This window comes from Pygoscelis adeliae, unplaced genomic scaffold, assembly GCF_000699105.1.
Source record: "Pygoscelis adeliae isolate BGI_AS28 unplaced genomic scaffold, ASM69910v1 Scaffold451, whole genome shotgun sequence".
In the NCBI taxonomy this organism is placed as follows: domain Eukaryota; kingdom Metazoa; phylum Chordata; class Aves; order Sphenisciformes; family Spheniscidae; genus Pygoscelis; species Pygoscelis adeliae.
The window spans coordinates 385,837-406,047 of NW_008824030.1; the positions used below are offsets into that span (position 1 = coordinate 385,837).

The 20,211-nt window shown below is 39.4% G+C and overlaps 1 protein-coding gene across 1 annotated transcript in view; it reads right to left on the reverse strand.

Annotated features, from left to right (window-relative positions):
• LRP5 (low density lipoprotein receptor-related protein 5) overlaps positions 1–20,211 on the reverse strand; it is a 129,707-nt gene that overhangs the window by 104,287 nt on the left and 5,209 nt on the right. The window contains exons 2-4 of the mRNA XM_009327423.1: positions 7,946–8,143; positions 4,004–4,200; positions 1,904–2,035 (exon numbers count right to left, since the gene is read on the reverse strand). Coding sequence (XP_009325698.1) covers positions 1,904–2,035; positions 4,004–4,200; positions 7,946–8,143 — 527 coding nt within the window. The remainder of the gene's footprint in view (positions 1–1,903; positions 2,036–4,003; positions 4,201–7,945; positions 8,144–20,211) is intronic.

The following is a 20,211-nucleotide window of genomic DNA, read 5'->3' on the forward strand; positions in this document are numbered from 1 at the left end:
TGAAATGGAGAGGTGGTCAACTCTGTTGCATCCATAGTTCCTGATACAACTTTACTACAAAGGACTCGTGCAGAGAACAAAAAGTCAGTTCCTTGCAACCAAGAAGTTAATTAATAAGAAGAGAAAGAGAAGCAAATGGATGTTGGCATAAGGCAGACAGGACAACAAAAGATGTGAAGCTTGGGAAAGAAATAATCCATAAAACTGAACAAAACTGCCATATTCTAATGCAAAACCAGATTTCCTGTTCCCATCCCACTTTTTTGCCCTCCTTTGACAGAACACCCCTGACAGATTGTCTGGCTTGACAATGGAAAGGTGAAAGCACAGTATAAGCAGTCACTCCTGCTTGTGCTATCTGCCAAAACGCCAAAAGCAGGCTGACCTTCATTCCCACTGCCAGAAACATGAGGTCAAGATGAATGTCTAAAAAGGTTGTCCTGAGTGTTCAGCAATGTTTTTTTAAAAGCTGTGAAAGGGAAACTTTCCAAAGCTGGAAGGAGGAAAGAGAAAGGTCTTTCAGCAGCTGCAAGAACTACCTTATAAGCCTTTCAATTGCAGCAGGATGAGCTAATAAAGCTGGCCCTTAAACCCTGGAGGTTCAGTGTTCAAATTCTGCTTCAAGTTCACAAATGAAAGGCATCTATTATGCTTGCTTTAGCACTCAGAGGAATCAAGCCACATCAGAAAATGACTATACTCTTTGACTAGACTAGTTGAAAACACACTGGAGACAGGCAGCAGAGTGTCTTTTAGTCTGTTGGCAGAACATTCTCCAAAACCTTGCCTCCTAGTGTCCTACCACTGTATCAGTGTTAATTGCCTGCTTTTCTAAGATGTGTTTTTAAAAAGAGGCTTCCCGATCAATTATAAAACCAAGCTTTCAAAGTATACCACTAGACTCATTCAACTTATGGATACAAAATATGCATCTAGTTATACTTTTCAATTAAAGCATATATTCTAGCTATTGTTCTCTAAACAGCTTTCTACTGGTAATACACAAGCCTCTCCTACTTCTCAGTGACATGGAACAGCCACCTAGAACACTATTTTCTCTAGCTCAATTATCTCAAGCAGCGAACTTTGTAAGTCTCTTCACACAAAGCCTTGCCTCGCTTTTCAAAATCAAATATAATGTCCAAAAAACACAAACTAGACCCAGAAAGTAAAAAATCCCAGTGCAATTTTCTCATAAATCCTTCTCACAGAGCAGCCCAAAGGGAAACAGAGGGATGATTAATCTTCAAAACCAGAAGAACAGTATTTTTAGTTTAAATCTTAATTTTGAATTTTTCTGTACAGATTATTTCATTATAAAACTAATTGAAGCAGGGGCAACTCACTGGGTTATCTCTAAAATAGTACGTGGGCACGTGGATATGGCCTTGAACAAATTTTTGGCACATCTGTGTGCAGAACAACTCTCAAGCATATTGCTAACTTTGAGATGCAACTGGAAGGCAACAACTCGGCCACTACTAGTGCATCATTGACCACTACCGGACAATGAATGGGAGGGAGCAGAAGTCTGTCCATGGTCCATTGTCCAAGCGGAAAGATGTCCTACAATAGCTTACTTATAAAATTCTTCTGCAATGGGCTCCACGTACTACTTCATTCCTACAGAGAACTGGCAACACAAAATACAGTCCAAAGACACAAAATACAGTCAAAATTCTCTGATTTCTGATGCAAGGGATTACTTTAGTTCATAAAAATCACCCTCTTTGGTAGCTTGGCAGGAGGCTTGCGTGCAAAATTTCTGCCATCTTCATCAGGACAGGAGTGACATTTCAGTGTATCAGACAGTTCCTCTCAACTCAATTCTTCAAGGCTCAACTTTTAAGCGGCAAACCCAAACCAAGTCAACACTGTCACTGTAGAAAAGCCAAGCTCCTACCTGATTTGCATGTCCTGCCATCGTCTTCTAGCTGCACACCAGTGGGACAGGCACAGCTGTAGAAAGGGTCTCTTGGAGACAGCAGGCACAGATGGGAGCAACCACCGTTGTTTTCTTCACATGGAGTGTGAACTTCAAGAAATCAAACAGATTTATTTTCATTTTTCTAGAACTCCTAAAGCCCTCTTTTCTCCATGAGGAAGAAATTATAGATCCCAAATGACTGGCAGAAGCTTTAGTGCTAAAGGACAGAGGAACCACAAAATAAAGTGTTTGATTGCCCCCTCCCCAGCATCGTACTTCTAGAGGCACCCAAATTGAGATGCACGCAAAAGCTGATTTTGAAAGAGCTGACAGCTCAGCGCAATCTCACTATACAGTTCTTGCAATGCTTCTAAAGCTGAACACAGCTAAGAGCTTTGGACATCAGTTACTTTGTGGATGCCAGGTCTGCTAAGCATCATGAAAATGGAAAACAGGGCTCGGAGGGTGGTGATGGCGGTGGGGTGACCAGTTCTATGAAAGAAGGGAAAACAACAATCTGTACAATTCCTACATTACAGTAGTGTTGCATGTTGGAAAAATATTTTTCTACTGCAAAGCTTTCACAGCAAGACATATCTCAATCACCAGGAAATCCAGAACAACAACATGTAAAGTCAGCAATTCTGAAAACGTAAAAAAAAAAAAAAAAATTGGGCGGGGGGACAGGACGGGGACAGACACATGACAATTGCATGCACCTATCTCGTTTACATGGGGGAAAAAATGGCAGCAAGAAATGAAACTGTAACCATAAATAATTATGGAGAATACTGCCAGCTATTAAAAAATACTGCAAGTTTTGCAAGATGTCTCCAAAATCAATCATAGTTTGAATAAGCATCTGAACTGCTTTAATATAAAACCACAAAATTTCCAGCTAGTTTGGCTCATGTTACTTCCACTGACAGTCACAAAGAGGAAAAAAAGGGAGAGGGAGGAATCCAAGCCTGATCTTAATAAAGACAATGGCATCTGAGCTATTTTCAGCATATGCTATTTCACTATGCGCCATATTTTCTTTGTGACTGACACAGAAATACTATAACCCAAGGCTGGGGCATTCTCTGAGCTAAAAGCAATGACAAGAATTCAGCACAGACAAACTCTTAGCTGAAGCTGTGAGATAAACAAGGGTGCTGTGCATACCCGACAACCTCAATGAAAACTTGCACATGTTGCATCACAAGGATGATCTCCAAACTCCTTTTGCTTACTTGCAAGCCTGTTTACTGACTTCCTATAAACTTTACTGGAATAACAAACATTATGTTTAGGGAAGTAGGCTTTACAGTTGGCATAAATAAAGAAGCCAATCCAAATGGCAAGAGTATCTCCCCTAGGCAAGAGATGATTCTTCCCATGGCTACCCAGTTATATACATTTCCACATCATTGCTTTTAAGCCCCATTCTCACAATCCTAAAAAAAACTAGACCAACTGCCACATGGAATCACATGCATATACAAAATATTTACAGCCTCATTCAATTCTCAATTCTTTACACCTGCAGCATCATACATAAAGAAAAAAGAGGCACGTATGTGTTTCATATAAAAGCTCAGAACTAAATCCCTTCCATATTGAAACATTCATAAACCACTTATTACATATGGAAGATAAAAATGATCAACTCTGGACTGCAAAAACCGCACTTATAAGTACAATGTGAACATTACACATTTTGTGGTAATTCTACTTAAAAAAAAATTAATGATAAGCATTTTTTTCAGTTCTCTTTAAAATAATGGTGTTAAAAAGATGCCAGGTGAGTCTTTATCATTCTCATTCAGATATTCCAAATCAAAAGATGTCACTGAAGTACTGCACTGGATTTTGGATTTTGTTACCAACTGGGATGATGAGTGAGCTCATACCAATTCAGACTGGAATTTTCAAAAAAAGGTACAGGATTTGGGTACTTACAGCTGTAGCAACCAATCCCCTGACAAGCATCCAAAACCTTACAACTTCACACTAATCATTTTTATGATTACTGTTTTTCCTGATAGTTAAGTAACAGTCATGCAAAAAGTATCAGGGAAAAGTAAAACATACAGTATGGCTGCCGGTCTGGACTTAAGACCTGGATGTCCATCGGCGAATATAGGGCAGACAATATTTCTCTCCTTTTCTCTCCTGTCCTTTTGTTACAGGCATGAATGGAGCGCGTTTGCCAGTCCGTCCAATACAAAGTGTCCCCAGACAATGTCAGTGCAAAGGGATGAGTAAGACTACCTTCAACAACTTTTTGCCTAGATGAAAGAAAGAGCAAGGATTAAAAATGCATTGCTTCCACTTGTAACCACTCAGAAAAAAAATCTGGCTTTGTAAAAACTCATATAGGAATCATCTTCTTTTAACAAATTCACTGGATCAAGAGATTCACCTGACGATAAAAGTGATAATCAGACTGAAAAATGTGAAACAAGACTTTGCCCCTTCATAGCAATAAGAACACAAATATACTGGGTTTCATAGCAACACGGTATCTGATTCAGCTCCATGCTGACCTCTGAAAGGCCACACTGAAGTTCCTTAACAGGGCTGTGCAAATAGCCAAAATCAATTGCCTTTTGGAGGAAACACAGGTCCAAAGAGTGCTCCTCCAATTAAAGCATTACTTTTTTTGTCCCCCTATGGAATATATGATATGTTTGCCCAGGACTTCAGTTGCACTCAGTCCTCTCTTGTAGCAGGAGAAGGAAGAAATTACCTGAGAGCCTCTTTAAATTACCCCTCTTAACTTGGTCAGCAGCAGAAACAAATATTCTTCAGATTATCTTTTTAAATGTAGAGCAAGGGTCAGTTATATTTTTTCTAAGACTAAATATTTATAATTAATATAAATCAGAAACATTTCAGATGTTTTTCAATGACCTCATTCAGCCACACCTCTTCTGGGAATGCATACATTTTCACATTGGTTATCAGCTGAACTGAAAGCCACAAAACACATGACATTTCCAACGTTTTCTAAACTCACAGGATCCCCAAATTTATACATATTGCAATAAATTTGTATAATTTATATTCAGTAGTTTTGGAGACATTTACTAAGTCAGTGAAAACACACTTGACAATTCCTCAGTCAAAACAGTATGAGCTCAGTTTTCACAAAATTAATGCATTTTACATATACACAAACACAAAGGCATACACACACCTTCCAAACCAATGTTCTGACACAGCAAACCAGTATTCAAAGTTTTTCATCATACAACTTTGAGAAAGCTGAAGTCTCAGCATCATCCTGAAGGAAAGTGAGCAACATATTTTTCTTATACCTATATTCTGATCTGCATTTAAATTGTTTCCATTGCAAAGATTAAAGAAAAAACAAAAGACAGCTAACATTTGGCAGGGAAAGGATTCTGTTTCATTTTGAGCAGCAGAGGTACCATTTGCATTTTACAGGGTGGGGGGGAAATATAAAAAGTACCCCCAAAATTCTTCATATGTATTCAGACATGGACAAGTTTAAAACAGACTGACACATGCAAACAAGTATTTGCATATACATGTACAAAGCAGGTAATGTGGAAAAAAGAAAAAATTATTATTATTCTTTCTGTTCTAGAGATAAAATTGAAACTGCTCTAAAATTTTTATCCTTCAAATGATCACTACTTCTCTCACCATAAAACAAGATAGAAAAAATAGAAATACTGATTTCACTTTCTCTTTCCACTCTCACCTTTGCTGTTGCTTCTTTACTAGTAACAGCAGTGGCTGTATTCTAGTATTGTAACAGCTGTTTTCCACTATATATTGCCCCTATTTCCACCATTCTTAGATACCAAGTCTCTCCTTCTGTAATTACATCCCTTGAAACAGTTCCAGCCGATGTGCTTGCAAACTGAAGCTTGCTAAGATGCAACAGGCAGATTGTTCCAGTAACATTAATACACCATGTGGAATGCAAATTTCCTTTTTATTTGAATTCTGAAGTGATTCTGGGACAGGAGGGGTAGAAGCATTTGAAACACCATCAAATTTCTTTATTGACAAGTCTGGTTGAAACTTATTTTGTTCTATGTTTAAGGAACAGAAGCAACCTCCAAAGTTGTCACCTAGTTTGAACCATTATTGAAGTCTACCTTGGCACCAGAACCTAAAAGTCCCAACTTCACAGACTTCTGTTTCAACATTGATCAGTGTAAGGGGTGGGGGGTGGGGTGGGGGGGAATCCTTTTAAAAGAGTTAAAATTAAGATCAATACTCATGGCATTTTATTACTATGCATAACATTTTAAGAAGGAAGTTTTATCATATGGTAACTATATAAAATATACACAGCTAAATGACATCAAGCTATTATATTGGACGACACCTAAAAGTCCACATGCAGTTAGACACAAGGAATTTCCAGAATTCTGCATAGGAACAGCCTGACATCAAGTGTGCATTTACACCCTCTAGCAGTTGAGTAAAATATGTAAGAAGTGTACACCAATGAGCTAAATTTTTTTTAAAATGCAAAATATATTAATTTTTCCTAAAATACTGTTCAATAGAAAACTGCTTGGGAGGTGGTGAAAATGCATTAATCTATCACACGGTAATTTGGACAGATTGCTGGAATTAGTGTATTCAAAGGCTTGCTCCCTTTCAGGTGGCCTTTCTCTACCTTAAAATGAGCAAAATAAATTCTACTTACCAATTACAAAGTTTTTACACATACATGCAAGTAAAGTTTATACAATTTGTATGTCCACGATAACTGCAGAATAAGCCTGGAAACCTTACCCTCTGCCACTCACGCCCAAATCAGAGAAATATATTCATGTTGTATTGTATGAAAATCTCTCTTAGATTTTGAATTTTGAGAAAGCATTTTCTTTCTGTCTATGAACCTGCACCCACCCTTTGAGCTACCACTCCCTTCCGTAAAGGCCTTTTCCCTTGCCTATACTTCTGGCTGTCAGTCAGTACTTGTCACTTAATACAATGCCACCATTATCTAGCTCTTACATAGAGCTCTCAAAGGAACTTAAGAGTGTTTTATAAAGGACGTCAATATTGTTATTCCTCTTTTATGAGTGTGAAAATCAGGCACAGAATGCACCTCGGTAAAAAAACCTGAAAAACACCATGGAAAATGCAGTGGTTTTTGGGGGGAATGCGTATTATTCTATTACACAGATAAGCATAAAATAAAACTCCTCCAACTTTTTACCAAAGCAAAATTATTTCATAACACAGACATTGAAAATGTTATGAAATTACGAAAATGAAAATGTCATTTTAAACTATCTGAAGACCAAAGCCAGACCAGAATGCAGAGACTTGCCTCCTCGGCAAGACATTTCACTGGCAGATGACACTCACCCTTCAGGACCAACACAACCTGCCCATTGAACACTGCATAGAGCTGAAGGTGCAATCTCAAATGTCTAGGCCTGCCCTGTCTGAAGTGTCACCTCTCTGTGTCTACAAAAGCCAAAACTCAACAGCACACTTGGACAGAAGCCACCAACCAAAGCTTTCATACCGTGCTTTCCATCAAGCTTTAGGAAAATCTGCTTCCTGCTTGCTCACAGTCTGAAATAAGCTGAATTTGGTTAATTTATAGGCATGACACAAAGGACATCTTTGGATGGGGCCAAGGACAAGTGTGTCTCAATGCATATTTCCTGTTGAAAAAAAAATACAGTAACAATACTGTAAAATCCCACTAACTAGTTAAATGTTAGATTGCCCAGGGCCAAGGATAAGCATCTCCAACTATTTTCAAGATTAAAAATGAAAAATCCTGCTGTACAAGAAGGCTATAAACAGTCTGTAGTGAAATACTGATACAAATAGTCTTACTTTTAAAACCAGTTTTATAGGATGTGAGGCTATTTTACTTCTTGCAAGGCTATTAACAATTGCATTTAAAAAGAACAATAAGGTATTGGCATTATTCTAGATTACTGAAAAAAAATGTGTCAGTTCAACATGAACGCAGGAGGTGAGAAATAACTTACACCATATTATTGACTAAAGGAAACTTACCTAAAGGAACCATCCAGATTTGCCCTATGAATGAAACTCAGTTTTGCATCAGCCCAGTAAAGTTTCTGCTCATCAAGATCTATCGTGAGTCCATTTGGCCAATAAATATCTGAATCGACAATTATTTTTCGCGTACTGCTGTCCATTCCTGCGCGTTCTATTCTGGGTGTTTCACCCCAGTCAGTCCAATACATGTATCTGAAAAAGAAAGCAGAGACACACACAAATTAAATCACAATACATGCTGGTTAGCTTTAGGAACAGAAGGGATAGCAACTCTTTGCAAAGCCCGTAAGTGTATATACATAGAGTGGTGTATATACACAAATGTATATCCCCAAAACTTTAACATACTTATTAACTTATTAACATACTTATTAACATAAATCAAACCACAGTTCCAGAGGGTGCAAAAAAAGTCCTTCATGAGAGCATCTCTCACAAGCATTGCCTCTGCATAAAGTATTACCATTCTTTTTCAATGTTGGGCAGCACCTGATTGTCATAAGCATTTACAAGTGAGTATCATCCTTGTGTGGCCAGTTACTACAAGTTAATACCCTAATCATTCTGAAGCAACTAATTACCTATCCAAGGAGGCAATGAGCATAGCTGAGCTTCCTTTTCCAAGTCTGTACACAGAAAAGAATAAAATCAAGTGCCCTGAAATTTGTTTCTGTCAATAAATAAAACATGAATCCATGTAGACTTAGAATGACATTAGATTAAATTTTTGGGTGCTTTTTTCCCCCTCCCATTCATGTCCCAGTTTCCCTGTCACTCCACCTATTTAAGTAGCCTGAATAGAGACATTAGCTGCACTTATCAATTGGAAAGGACCAGATCAAAATGTGGCAAATCACACAACATCTGCATGAAAAGTTGAGACTGTACAGTTAGGAGAGAAATTGTCTGATCAGAAGAGGACAGTCAGTTCCCAGCTGGCAAACATTACCCAGTGTAATATATCCAGGCTGCAAATTCGGCATGTCAGGGGTGCAAACACAACACAGCCGACCCCTTGCACTGCTACCTCAGGCCAGTCAGAGAAACGATACTGCCTTCCCAATGCCAATACAGCCATTTCGGGCATGGTCTGTGTCAGGAAGCCTTTGACCTGAGTGAGCCCTCAAACAAAATTAGGTGTCTGTGCACTGGACTCTCCAGCACTCCAGGTTCATTGCGCTATATTAGACCAACAGCAGTGCCAGATGGGCACCAGCTGGGTAAGGGCACTGAGCTACATCTAAGCTAAGTCCTGCTACCACTGGAGCTCCAGAAAAGCATGGTAAAGAGGTACCTATTTAGTCTTGCAGAGTCCATGCTTAGCCAGACTTTTCAGAACCTGGATTATCCCAGACCCTCAGATGCCCTGAAGAAGACAGCACTGGCTATGCAACCATGCTAGGAACCACAAAGGAAGTAAATGAATGTGCATTGTGAACACACACGGAGGAAAAAAGCTTCATGGTTTCTTTTATCAAAGAGAATGCCACCCACTTTGGGAACGAAGGGGGCACTACATTTCTAATTGCTGTCATGTTCCTCAGCAGGTTGTTCTTCCCTTCACAACAAAAGATGCTCCTGTAAACTGCAGTAGCTCTGTAGCTGCTGCACCTGCAGCTGGGGCCATCGTTTCAGCCAAGGAAGAACAGGCAACTGTACAGTTATCCCCAGCACATGTCCCTCACAACTCACTTAAGCTTAAAATGCTCTGATCTCCATGTACATACTGCACCCCGATTCAGCCATACCTCCAGTTCCAGCGCAGCCACAGCACCTATTTAGACCATTCTGATCATAGCAGCATGTATCATTGTTAGCATGTTTATCCCACTGGAGAGGGGAATATAGGTAAAAATACAGATAGATAGACAGATAGCAATGACTCACTTGTATCACAATACACATACACTTGAGCGTCGGAGGGTAAAACAAGGAGTTTTCTAGCTGAAATGGTAAAGCTTCCACGCACATGAGTCCTCAGGCTTGGCTCACCTCACCTTGGCTGAGGTGAGCCTCTGAGATGGCTCACCTCAGAGTGGCTGCCGTTGACGTGCGTCCTTAGATGCCTTCCCCAAAACATCTCAGCTCCAGCAGCCAGGACAGACTGACTATTCCTGAAGAAGCAGCAGCAGTAGCTGAGCTGCCCCAGTTCACAGGACAACCTATGAATGTAAATTGCCACTCATTTTGGTTTTCCTTAGCAAGTCAGGCTGTAATTTGTGGCAGCTCAAACTGTGTGGGGAAGCAGCTATTGACAAACAACGGAAGCCAGAGAAAAGTAGACATAAAAGAAACTGTCTATGCAACCAGCTGGTGAATCAGACTGTGAAACTGATCCGGCCAAATAGTCGTTTTTGGTCAGGTCAAATCTGTTCTCTGATCTGGCTCACCTGCACTAGCTTGAAGTATTTAAAGGACATCTTGAGCCACCTCTACAAGAATGAAGATGGACAAAAGATGGAATGTTGAATTAAGAAAAATCTGGCTATTAAAGGTGACTTTGAGCTATATCATATATGGCTATGACAGTCCCACGCTTATTCGTATATTGAAATGTATAAATGCAGACTAAAAAGGAGCTTAGACTGAAATCAGAAATGTCATGACAGTTATTTTAAAGCAAAAACAAAGGAGACAAAACTAGCTAAGTCAAATTAAACCTTAAAAGCAAGTTAAAATTAAAAAGGATGAAAAAACATCCCCAAAATTACCCTTGAGCAAAATTCCTCTCCTCAAGCCTCCCATTAAAATTGCAGCCTGCCCTGAAGCTCAATGCATTCAGACGAAGAAAAGGAAAAAAAAAAGGCTGTAAGCCCAAGGGCCTCATGGCTTTTCTATAATACTAAAGGAGCTCCAGCTCAACAGCCTCTCCCCCCCAAAAAACTGTTGCCTAATTTCATAGGTGATGTGTGTTTATCCTTGGCCACACAGAGACTACTGGACAAAAGTAGTACTTTCAATTTCACACATTAATTTGCCACAGGAAAATGACATCCCTACATTTTAGCTCGTTAACAGGTATCAAGCTCAATCCTCATCAATGCCTGTGTCATTCAAAGGTCTAAAACTACACAGTATTAGCAAACTGTATCACAAAGGAAGGCTAGCAGGATGAATATGCATTTAGACAACATGTAGAACAATCTGAATGCAGGCAGCGTTCTTTCAAAGCACTTCTCTCCCAGTTGGACTTTTTTAATGCAACATATAAAAGATTATTTTTACCCTGTCACCATCTCGTCCTGATTATAGGACGAGATGGTGACAACCCCTAAGTATCACAAAGCTGATCTTCCCGGTGAACTTATCAGAATATATTGAGTCTCTGCAGTAATCAAGAACCTACTGAAGTAATGGTTTCGTTCCCCCTACATGCTACAAAGCACCCCTGTGGTCCGTCACAGGAAAGCATGCCAAGCAATGGAATGGCAAAAGCAATTCTTGTCTCCATTTAACCTCCTCCCCTTTTCCAACAGGTTCCCACCCTTTCGGCAGGCAGCAGGTGCTGAATTGCCATGAATTATAGGAAATCAGTTCTGGTTTGGGGATCTCTTAACACATCAAGACCCTGAACTGGGATTTTGGATATCACTGTAAGAAGAGATCAGCTGTTCTTGCAGCAGGAGTGGGAGTCTCTGGTCTATGTAAGCCTACTTAAAACCATGCTGCTGCCAAATGAAGCGGTTCCTTTCCTCATTCCTAGCCCTGATGCTGACATTAGCACCCTACAAGAAAAAAAAAAAAAAAAAAAAAAAAAAAACACTTTCAGTTACCTTAGCAAATGATCAGTCTGACCAATGGTCCCACAGCAGTGGTGCTTAAACTGAAGGAACAAATAAAGGCAGCAGCCACACAGCTGAAGCCACCTATGAAACTTCCCCAGAGAAAGAGGCATTACTCTCCAACTTCCCCCAGATGAGTCACTCACAAATTAGGGCCTTGGACTCTACAATGAGCTAGGGCAGTCCTCTTCATCCCTCTGCTCCCACCGTAACATCTAGGCTGTTTTGACATTTTTTGGCCAACACAAGGCACAACAAAGCATTGGACATCAGACTCTAATAGGCCATAAAATGTCATGTTTTAAATACATGCCTGTGTGGGATTTTCAAGAATGCACAAAGTGTCAAGCTTTCCTTTTTTTTACCCTCCTCTATTTTGAGTGACAAAGCTAGTTCAAACCAAATTAAGTACAAACAGTGTCCTGGCTGAGACACCCCACACTGAGATTCAGCTGAAGACAGAAAATTTGGGAGCAAGTTACAAATCCTAGAGAAAAAAAAAAAATCCGTTGTTATTATGGAAAGAATGACACAAGCTTAGCTAAAGCAGCACTGCAAACTTAACTGGAACAAAAAACACCACAAGATAAAAAATTCAGGGCAGGGTGGGGGGGGTCGGGGAGCTTCCTTGATGTGATTAGTTATCAAGAGAAAGCCAAAGGCTTTATACCTACCCTTGAAATAACCCATGAAGAAAGAAAATGAGTCTTCCGTCAAAACTACTGAAATCTGCTTGCATTAGCCAGGTTCATCAGAGAAAGAGCCATACAGGAAAAACAGTGGAGAAATTAAGTATTTTAATGTCCAGTAGTAGCCATTATGTCTTAAACTTTTTGCATCTTCCAAATGCCCCCAGGTCACAGGATCAATTCTTACATAAACAGCAGATATTTTTGGTTGGGACTTTATGGGCAGGAGGAGAATGTGGCAAAAAGCTCAAAGTGGCTTCTCAGAGAAAAAAACCAGTCTATGCACTATAACAGTTTATATGTGAGGAACTGATTTAAATCAACCTGATTTAAATTAACCTTAATTAATAGAGTTTAAACCTGTTAAGATTACCTAATTCATGAGCCTGGAGTGGTAACTGACACATTATTTCTGCAGAAGGAAAAAAAAAAGGCTGCTTTTTTTTTTTTTTTTTTTTTAAAACATGCTCAATAGTTCACATTTCTTATTGACCTCAACAAAAAAACAAGCACTTTTAAACAGTCTAGACATCATCAAAAAGTTTCTGGGACAGCTGACGGTTCGGGATTGATTTTTTTTGTTTTTCAAATATAACCTTTTTTGTTGGTGTCCAGTACATTAACAATCCCTATCGTTTTAATTGTGCTATAAAAAAATTGGCTATTTAGCCCAGATAAGGTTTCAGGAAAATTCAGTAGAATACGCAAAGCATTTCAGTCCAGTACTACCTGTGCTATTAAACACTCCCTATTTTGGAAGCCTGTTGAAAAAAAATAGACTGAATAATAATGAAGAGCCTAACACACATATTTGGGTAGTTTTTTGTTTGGTTGATTTTGTTGTTGTTGGTGGTGTTTTTAAATGCAAATTACACAGTTTTAAATATCCCTGGGCCAGAGCATACCGTAACAACTGTAAGGAGCTAAAAATATCAAAACCAGTATTTGGTATCTTAGTATACATTAGATTGATTAGATTTTTAGGACTGAGATTTGGCATCCCAGGAGTTTTATATCCCACCTGGATTGCAACAGGTCAATAAAAGTGTAACAACACTGAGGCTATAAAAGAGAATGAAAACATCAATTCCTAAAGAGCTAATTAAAAAAATAAAGCGCCATTGTGAGCAAAATTCACTGCTAAGCAGCTATCACAGATCAATACTCTTTAAAAAACCCAACCAAACAGCACTAGAGAAGCACTGAACAAAAAGCAGCCCTGGGACAAACTCTTGGGTTACTTTATTCAGTTCTTCAGAGATGCTTAAGTGTCTTCTCCCTTACTGGCTTTTAACCTTTAACTCCAGACTTTCAAGGCAAAAAGGAAGGGCAGGCAGGGGGGAGGAGAGATTAACATCTAATAATAATTTCACAACAATTGCACCAATTCTGTCCCTAAACTGAATTGCACTTTGCTACACCAAAGAAACCAGCAGGAACAAAGCAGAGCAAAAGCCAAAGCTTCATCGGGGAGAAGATATAAATGTATACTTCTTTCTGAACACACAACCACTAACAGTCCATCCAATCCATCATCAGTAGCCAGAAGTACTGGACTCAACAGAGTTTGTAAAATTCAGTTACTGCTGTATTAGTAAGCACAGTAGCTGCAAGCTTCGCTACCAAGCTGTCTAGTCAGAAGGGAATTAAACAAATGCAGTTCAACTGCAGGTACTGGGTTTTGGCACATACTTAATTACCACATTGAATCAGGGCTTAAATGGTGCTTCAGTACTATCAGAAGGATGGGACTGAAAGCCACCTTGCAAAAATAAACAGATTTTAAAGTTGGTAAACTACACCCCAGAGGTCTTTTTTTCTTGCCTGCTTAACTCATTTTAAAACTCCAGGTGCAGGAGCAAAAACAGGATGAAGACCATATTTCCCCTCAGTTTTAAAGCTGCAGGTCATTTCTTATTTCCTGGCGCTTAATCTCTCTTGTCATCATTTTTGCAAAGGTTAGAAATCATGGCCATGCCCTCAAAGAGCAGCCAATCAGCCATCTGTGCTGGAAGTTATCATGGACATAATAAAAAGCGGCCAACACTACCCAAACACTTTTTCCACCTCCCGAAATGCAGTACGGGTGCCAAACCTTACATAACCTGCTTACACAAAAGGGGCCAGTTGTACAGATGATGTAAATCAGCACAAAATTCTCCAATTTCAACAATGTTCTCAAACTTTTACAAGCCCAGGGCACAAAACAGGAGTTTACAGGAAATTGCTATGAAGTTTAGATTCCTGCACATTTAAAACTTACTTCCCCCATCCCACCTTTAAAGTTACAAAAACTCAACGTCGAAATTAAATAGCACCAGTTGTTTACAGAAGGGAAAAGAATGGCTATCTTGCATAGCATTAAGCTGCAGATTAGTTACTCAAATTACCTCTTTTTTTTTTTTCCAAGCACTGAACTTTGAGACCTGGATGTTCTTGACAAAAAACATTACATCAAACCCAAAAATACGCCACAGCAGGTAACCATCACAACTAATCACGCTGTATTCAAAGACATGTATTTAAAGCAAAGCAAACAAAACTCCCAAGAACCACCCTTCTCCACTACAGTTTTCCTACAATGTCTTTTATCCTGACAGGTTTATTCTTTTAAAATATATACATTACATATTACATGTAGTATACTATTTGGCAACTGAGAACAAAGAGGAAAAACATGATTGCTTGTCAACTGATGGATGCTCAAATATTATTGCAATGAAGTGCTTGCAAGGAAAGAGCACATCTTTCCCTGCTCACCCATATGGAAAGGAGTAAGGCACCCTAGTGATTTCTCAAAGGTAAACAAGCATGCATTCAATACAACTTCAACAGCCTGTTAAAAAGTCAGGCTACATGACACTGCAAAGCTGAAGAATCCTCAGAGAGAGGGACTCAAGAAGATTTCCAAACACATTAAGCTAGAGAAGGAGGGCAGCAGTAAGGAGATACTTGCAACACTACTCAGGGGGGTTAGGAAGAGAATTTTCAACTTGGAATTCAATATTACTGCAAATACCTCTGATACGTTGAGAAAAAGAAACTGCACTGGTAGGATTTCCTGGGAAAAAAAAGGAGTTGCACATGCTTTGTGTGTTATGCACTTTCCCCTCTAAAAGAATTTCCAGCACATTCATATGCAAAAACTCTACAGAAAACAGAAAAACAACTATAAAAAGATAAAATGAGCCCTCATAACTGCTCCTCATGGTCACTAGATAGTACAAGAGACAACGCAATATAACTTTTTCTTCCCAGACATTTCTGAGGAGAGATGAAGAAATATTATATATGAAGAAATTATTTCACATTGAAAGCACTTCACAAGCGATTCAGCATTATACCACCATTCTAGGGTGGTCAGGGAAGTCGCAGAAAACAAGGCAGGTCACAAGCCCTGCACCAAAAAGGCTGCTTTTTCATAGAAACATTGAGTTCCAGAGGTTGGAAGGGACCTCTGGAGATTGTCTACTGCAACGCCACCACTCAAAGCAGGGTCAACCAGAGCAGGTTACCCAGGACCTTGTCCAGTCACGTTCTGAGTATCTCTAAGATTGGAGACTCTACAACCTCTCTGGACAACCTGTTCCAGTGATTCATCACCCTCTCAGCAGAGAAGTATTTTCTTTCATTTAAGTGGAACTTCCCCTATTTCAGTTTGTGCCTATTACCTCTAGTCCTTTCCTGCATACCACTGAGAAGAGTCTGGCTCCATCATCCTTACTCCTTCAGATCCCATATTTATACACATTGATAAGATCCTCTGACCCTTCTCTTTTCCAGGGTAAACAATCCCAACTCAGTCAGCCCTGCCTTCTATGGTGGATGTTCCAATCTCTTAATCATCCTTGTGGCCCTTTGTTAGGCTCACACCAGCATGTCCACATTTCTCTTGTGCTGAGGAACCCAGAACTGGACACAGTACTCCAGGGGTGGCCTCACCAGCACTGAGTAGAGGGGAAGGCTCACCTCCCTCGATCTGCTGGCAACACTCCTAATTAAGCCCAGGATGCTGTTGGCTTTCTTTGCAGCAAGGGATATTGCTTGCTCATATTCAGTTCACTGACCCCAAGTCCTCTTCTTCTTTCAAAAAAAATGATTTATTTTAGGAAAGGGAAAAATACTCCAAATCTTACTACGTTCAACCCATTTTAAGACACACTGCAGCAACTCAGTATCAGGTGATCCTCCTATCAAAAGGTGCAGAATGAACTGCTGAACTCTTGTGAGAGACCTCCCACCCTCTGCTAGGGTAGGTAGACCCAGTCATGAATTAACCTCTGACTTAACTACCTCTACCTAAAGCCTAGATTTCTTCCTCTCTCCATAAGGAACATTGGATTAAAGTGTGTCAGGACAGTCCAAGAAATTATGTCTACACATTGTACTGACTTAATGGAGGACAGGGGTATAGCAAACATATTGAACAACAGTAATTCAATTGTGCAAGTAAGGTGTTGGTTGCTCTCTTGCCCACAGATCTCACAACTGCTCTTAAACATTTAGCTCAAGCCAATGCATTTCATCTATTCCAGTGTGCTGATGCAGTTTAACTCAATGTTTGGGAAAATAGTACACTCAAACGACAGCCAATAATTTGTCAGGACATGCAATCTAAGCATGTTCATCTGCACGCTTATAATTTTAAACATAATTTAAAAAGGAAAACCCTGTTTAAGTACATATTCAACAAGTTATGTGGAAAAATTTTTACTTCAGCTTACACTATTGCTTAATTTTGCATGAAAAAAATTAGAAACATGTTTTGAGTTAAACCAAAGCCACCCATTTATGACAGACAGAATGGTGCCAGTCCAGCCAGACCAACACATCGTATATGCCATGATTTCCACACTGCCTCTGTGCAGCTATAAACTGCACTCATCAAGTCCTCTAAACAAAGAGAACCCCAGCTTCCACCATCTCTTTGGTCCCAGAGCCAAAGCTACAAGACTAAAGCTACATTCCTGACTTCACCTGAGAAACCAATGCAACACACACTGGCACTGAGACAAAGCCTTCTGTTCCCTTAAAAAATGGTGTAGAAATTAAAAAGATAAGAATACCATGATTCCCAAACTACTTAAGAAGACTAAATCTGTACAGGGCAAAGAAGCCTCAGTCTCCAGGACTCAGGATATGAGGAATCACAGAACCTGTAGCAAAAAAAGAGTGCTATCAGGGGAGTAAGTTCAATGGGGTTATTAAGGAAGTCTACACATTTCCACCTCTTCCCCATGCAATTCCAGCTGGGGAGAAAAAAAAAAGTAAATCACTTTTTTCTGCCATCTCTGAACAGGCAGCTCTGCTTTCAAATGAATCAAATGGTCTTTGAACAATTTGTGCCCTTTAGTCATATCTATGAGCAGGAAAAGGGAGAAATAAGCAAAAGAGACCGATGAAACATTTATGGAAAGGCTGTCACCATCAAGGGCATCCATCTGAAAATTAGAGTAAATAACACTTCCCACAAAAACTTCAAGTTTCTCATGCATGAGACTATTTGCAGCTATTTGGCCACACAACATATCAAAAGCTTTCCAACTCCCAGAAATTACAGCCATACCAAGATACTGGATATGACTCATAACCAATTTTATGGTTGAGTACTTTTCTTACATTCTAAGAAAACAACGGTGCTATTCATATATTCATCCTCATTACAATGTTTCAAATAATTAACCAAAAGCTTCAAAATAATTTTATACTTGAAATTAATTACCAAATAGAGACACACAGCATATAAACTAATCTCTAGCTTTCAAGGCAGCAATAATCATGTTTCACTCAAAACCAGGGCATCTTCTGCATTTTAACTGAGTAGCCATGAGTGAAAGTAAGAGTTGCTAAAAAGCATATTCTTTACCCATACCATGTTTGATGTTTTTCTTCTCCAGTATTTGTAACAGTCAGAGGTTTTTATTCAGTATTCCCCCTCCTCTCAACTATTCCAAAGGAGATAAGATCAGGTGATACACTGTTAAAAACAGTTCACCATTCACAGTCATTTAAATCAAAATATTCAAAGCCTTAGTCTATTGCAGCTGATACAGATCAGGCTTCAGCATACAGATGCCAATGATTTCAACACAGAAAGTCAACATCCTTAACCTTAAGTACATGACATACTGTTGTGTGGGACCAAGGTCCTGGTGAATCAGCAGGTTCATTTAAGTGCTGCTATAAACACAGTTGTGAGTTCTGTAAGAAGAAAAATTAAGAATAAAAATTTCTTTACTGAAAGAGTGGTTAAACATTGGAAGAGGCTGCCCAGGGAAGTGGTTGAGTCACCATCCCTGGAAGTATTTAAAAGGCGTGTAGATGAGGCGCTTAGGGACGTGGTTTAGTGGGCATGGTGGTGTTGGGTTGACGGTTGGACTCGATGATCTTAGAGGTCTTTTCCAACCTTAATGATTCTATGATTCTATAACAGCTATAGCTCTGGTTTATGGTTTTGCTGTGACACTGATGAAATGCTGGATTAACAACTAGGCACATCTGAGGCTTTTAATTTTAGACTCTGAACTGAGAGCTTTCTAATCTTGATAGCTGTCCCTTCTAAATCCATTTTTGAATATCCCACTTGTCATATCTAATCATCCAATCTTTTCCTTCCTTCAGTGCCAAATATACCTTAGGTCAATGACAGTCATTGCTTGCAGATTTTGTGTAATTTGCCATAAGCAACCTGAAGCGACGGTAAGGCTGGGCTATGGCACACACTTCCCTAACGCTGTTCAGAACCTGATTAGACTTGTTTTAACCTCTATACTAATGGCCATTATGCAGAATGCCAAAACTGATGATTAATAGCTTCATCCTTTGTACTCAATAATTTTTTTTATTGCTGTTTTCCAATTTGCATCTTATTTCCTTCCCCCAAAGCCTCTGCTATTCCAAAAGGGGAAGACTGCTCCACAAATAAAGTTGGCTTCTGTGCCAGTCCACTGGCACTGCCACTGCCCAACAGACCCACACCACATCACAAAAGACATTTTAAGAACTAAAATGAAGGAGGAAATGTAGAAAGAGTTTTGCAGCTTTTCTTCGGCCAGTCAAACCAACTCAAAGGTCCTTGCTCTCCTCCTCCACGAACATCGTTTCTATAAACCCCATCAGAGTTAGCATGCCAGCTCAGGTACAGCCAATTCAACAACCCCAGTGGCTACACCAAATGAAGACTGCTGATACACACACCAAAAAAACCTTCACAAGAGAGCATGGCTTTTTTGGAAGCAATCAATTTTTATTTTTCTTTAAAATAACTGTTTCACAGATGTGTGATTCAGCTCTTCATGCTTCAGCAAACAGAGGGGGCAGAAACTTCTCAAGCAGTACTGTCTGCTGAATAAGCCAAACCACAGAAAATACAGCCTGAACTTGAACGGTAAGCTTGCTCCAGAAGATATCGCAGCAGCCATCACACAACTAGGAACAAATTCAATATTTATATTAACCAATGTAGATGTTTCTAATACATTCTAGGCTTTAATAATATGAACTAACTACTTCATTAGCACTTAGCAGTGAAAATCAGATATGAGGATTATGGATATGTTACAGCTTCTCAGAATCAGAGCCCTGTGTTACAGGTTGAAGGTAGCAAGCCTTCAGATTTAGATTTAATGACCCTTGTCAACACACATTCTAGGCTGTTCAGATCTAAGACCTTCCCTACAGGACTGAGAATTAACTCATTTGTTTTGGCTAGGCATTCACACATTCTTTTGAAAATTTCTTTTCAGGAAACTGAAGTTTGCTTGCCTCGATACACGATAAGGACTTGCTT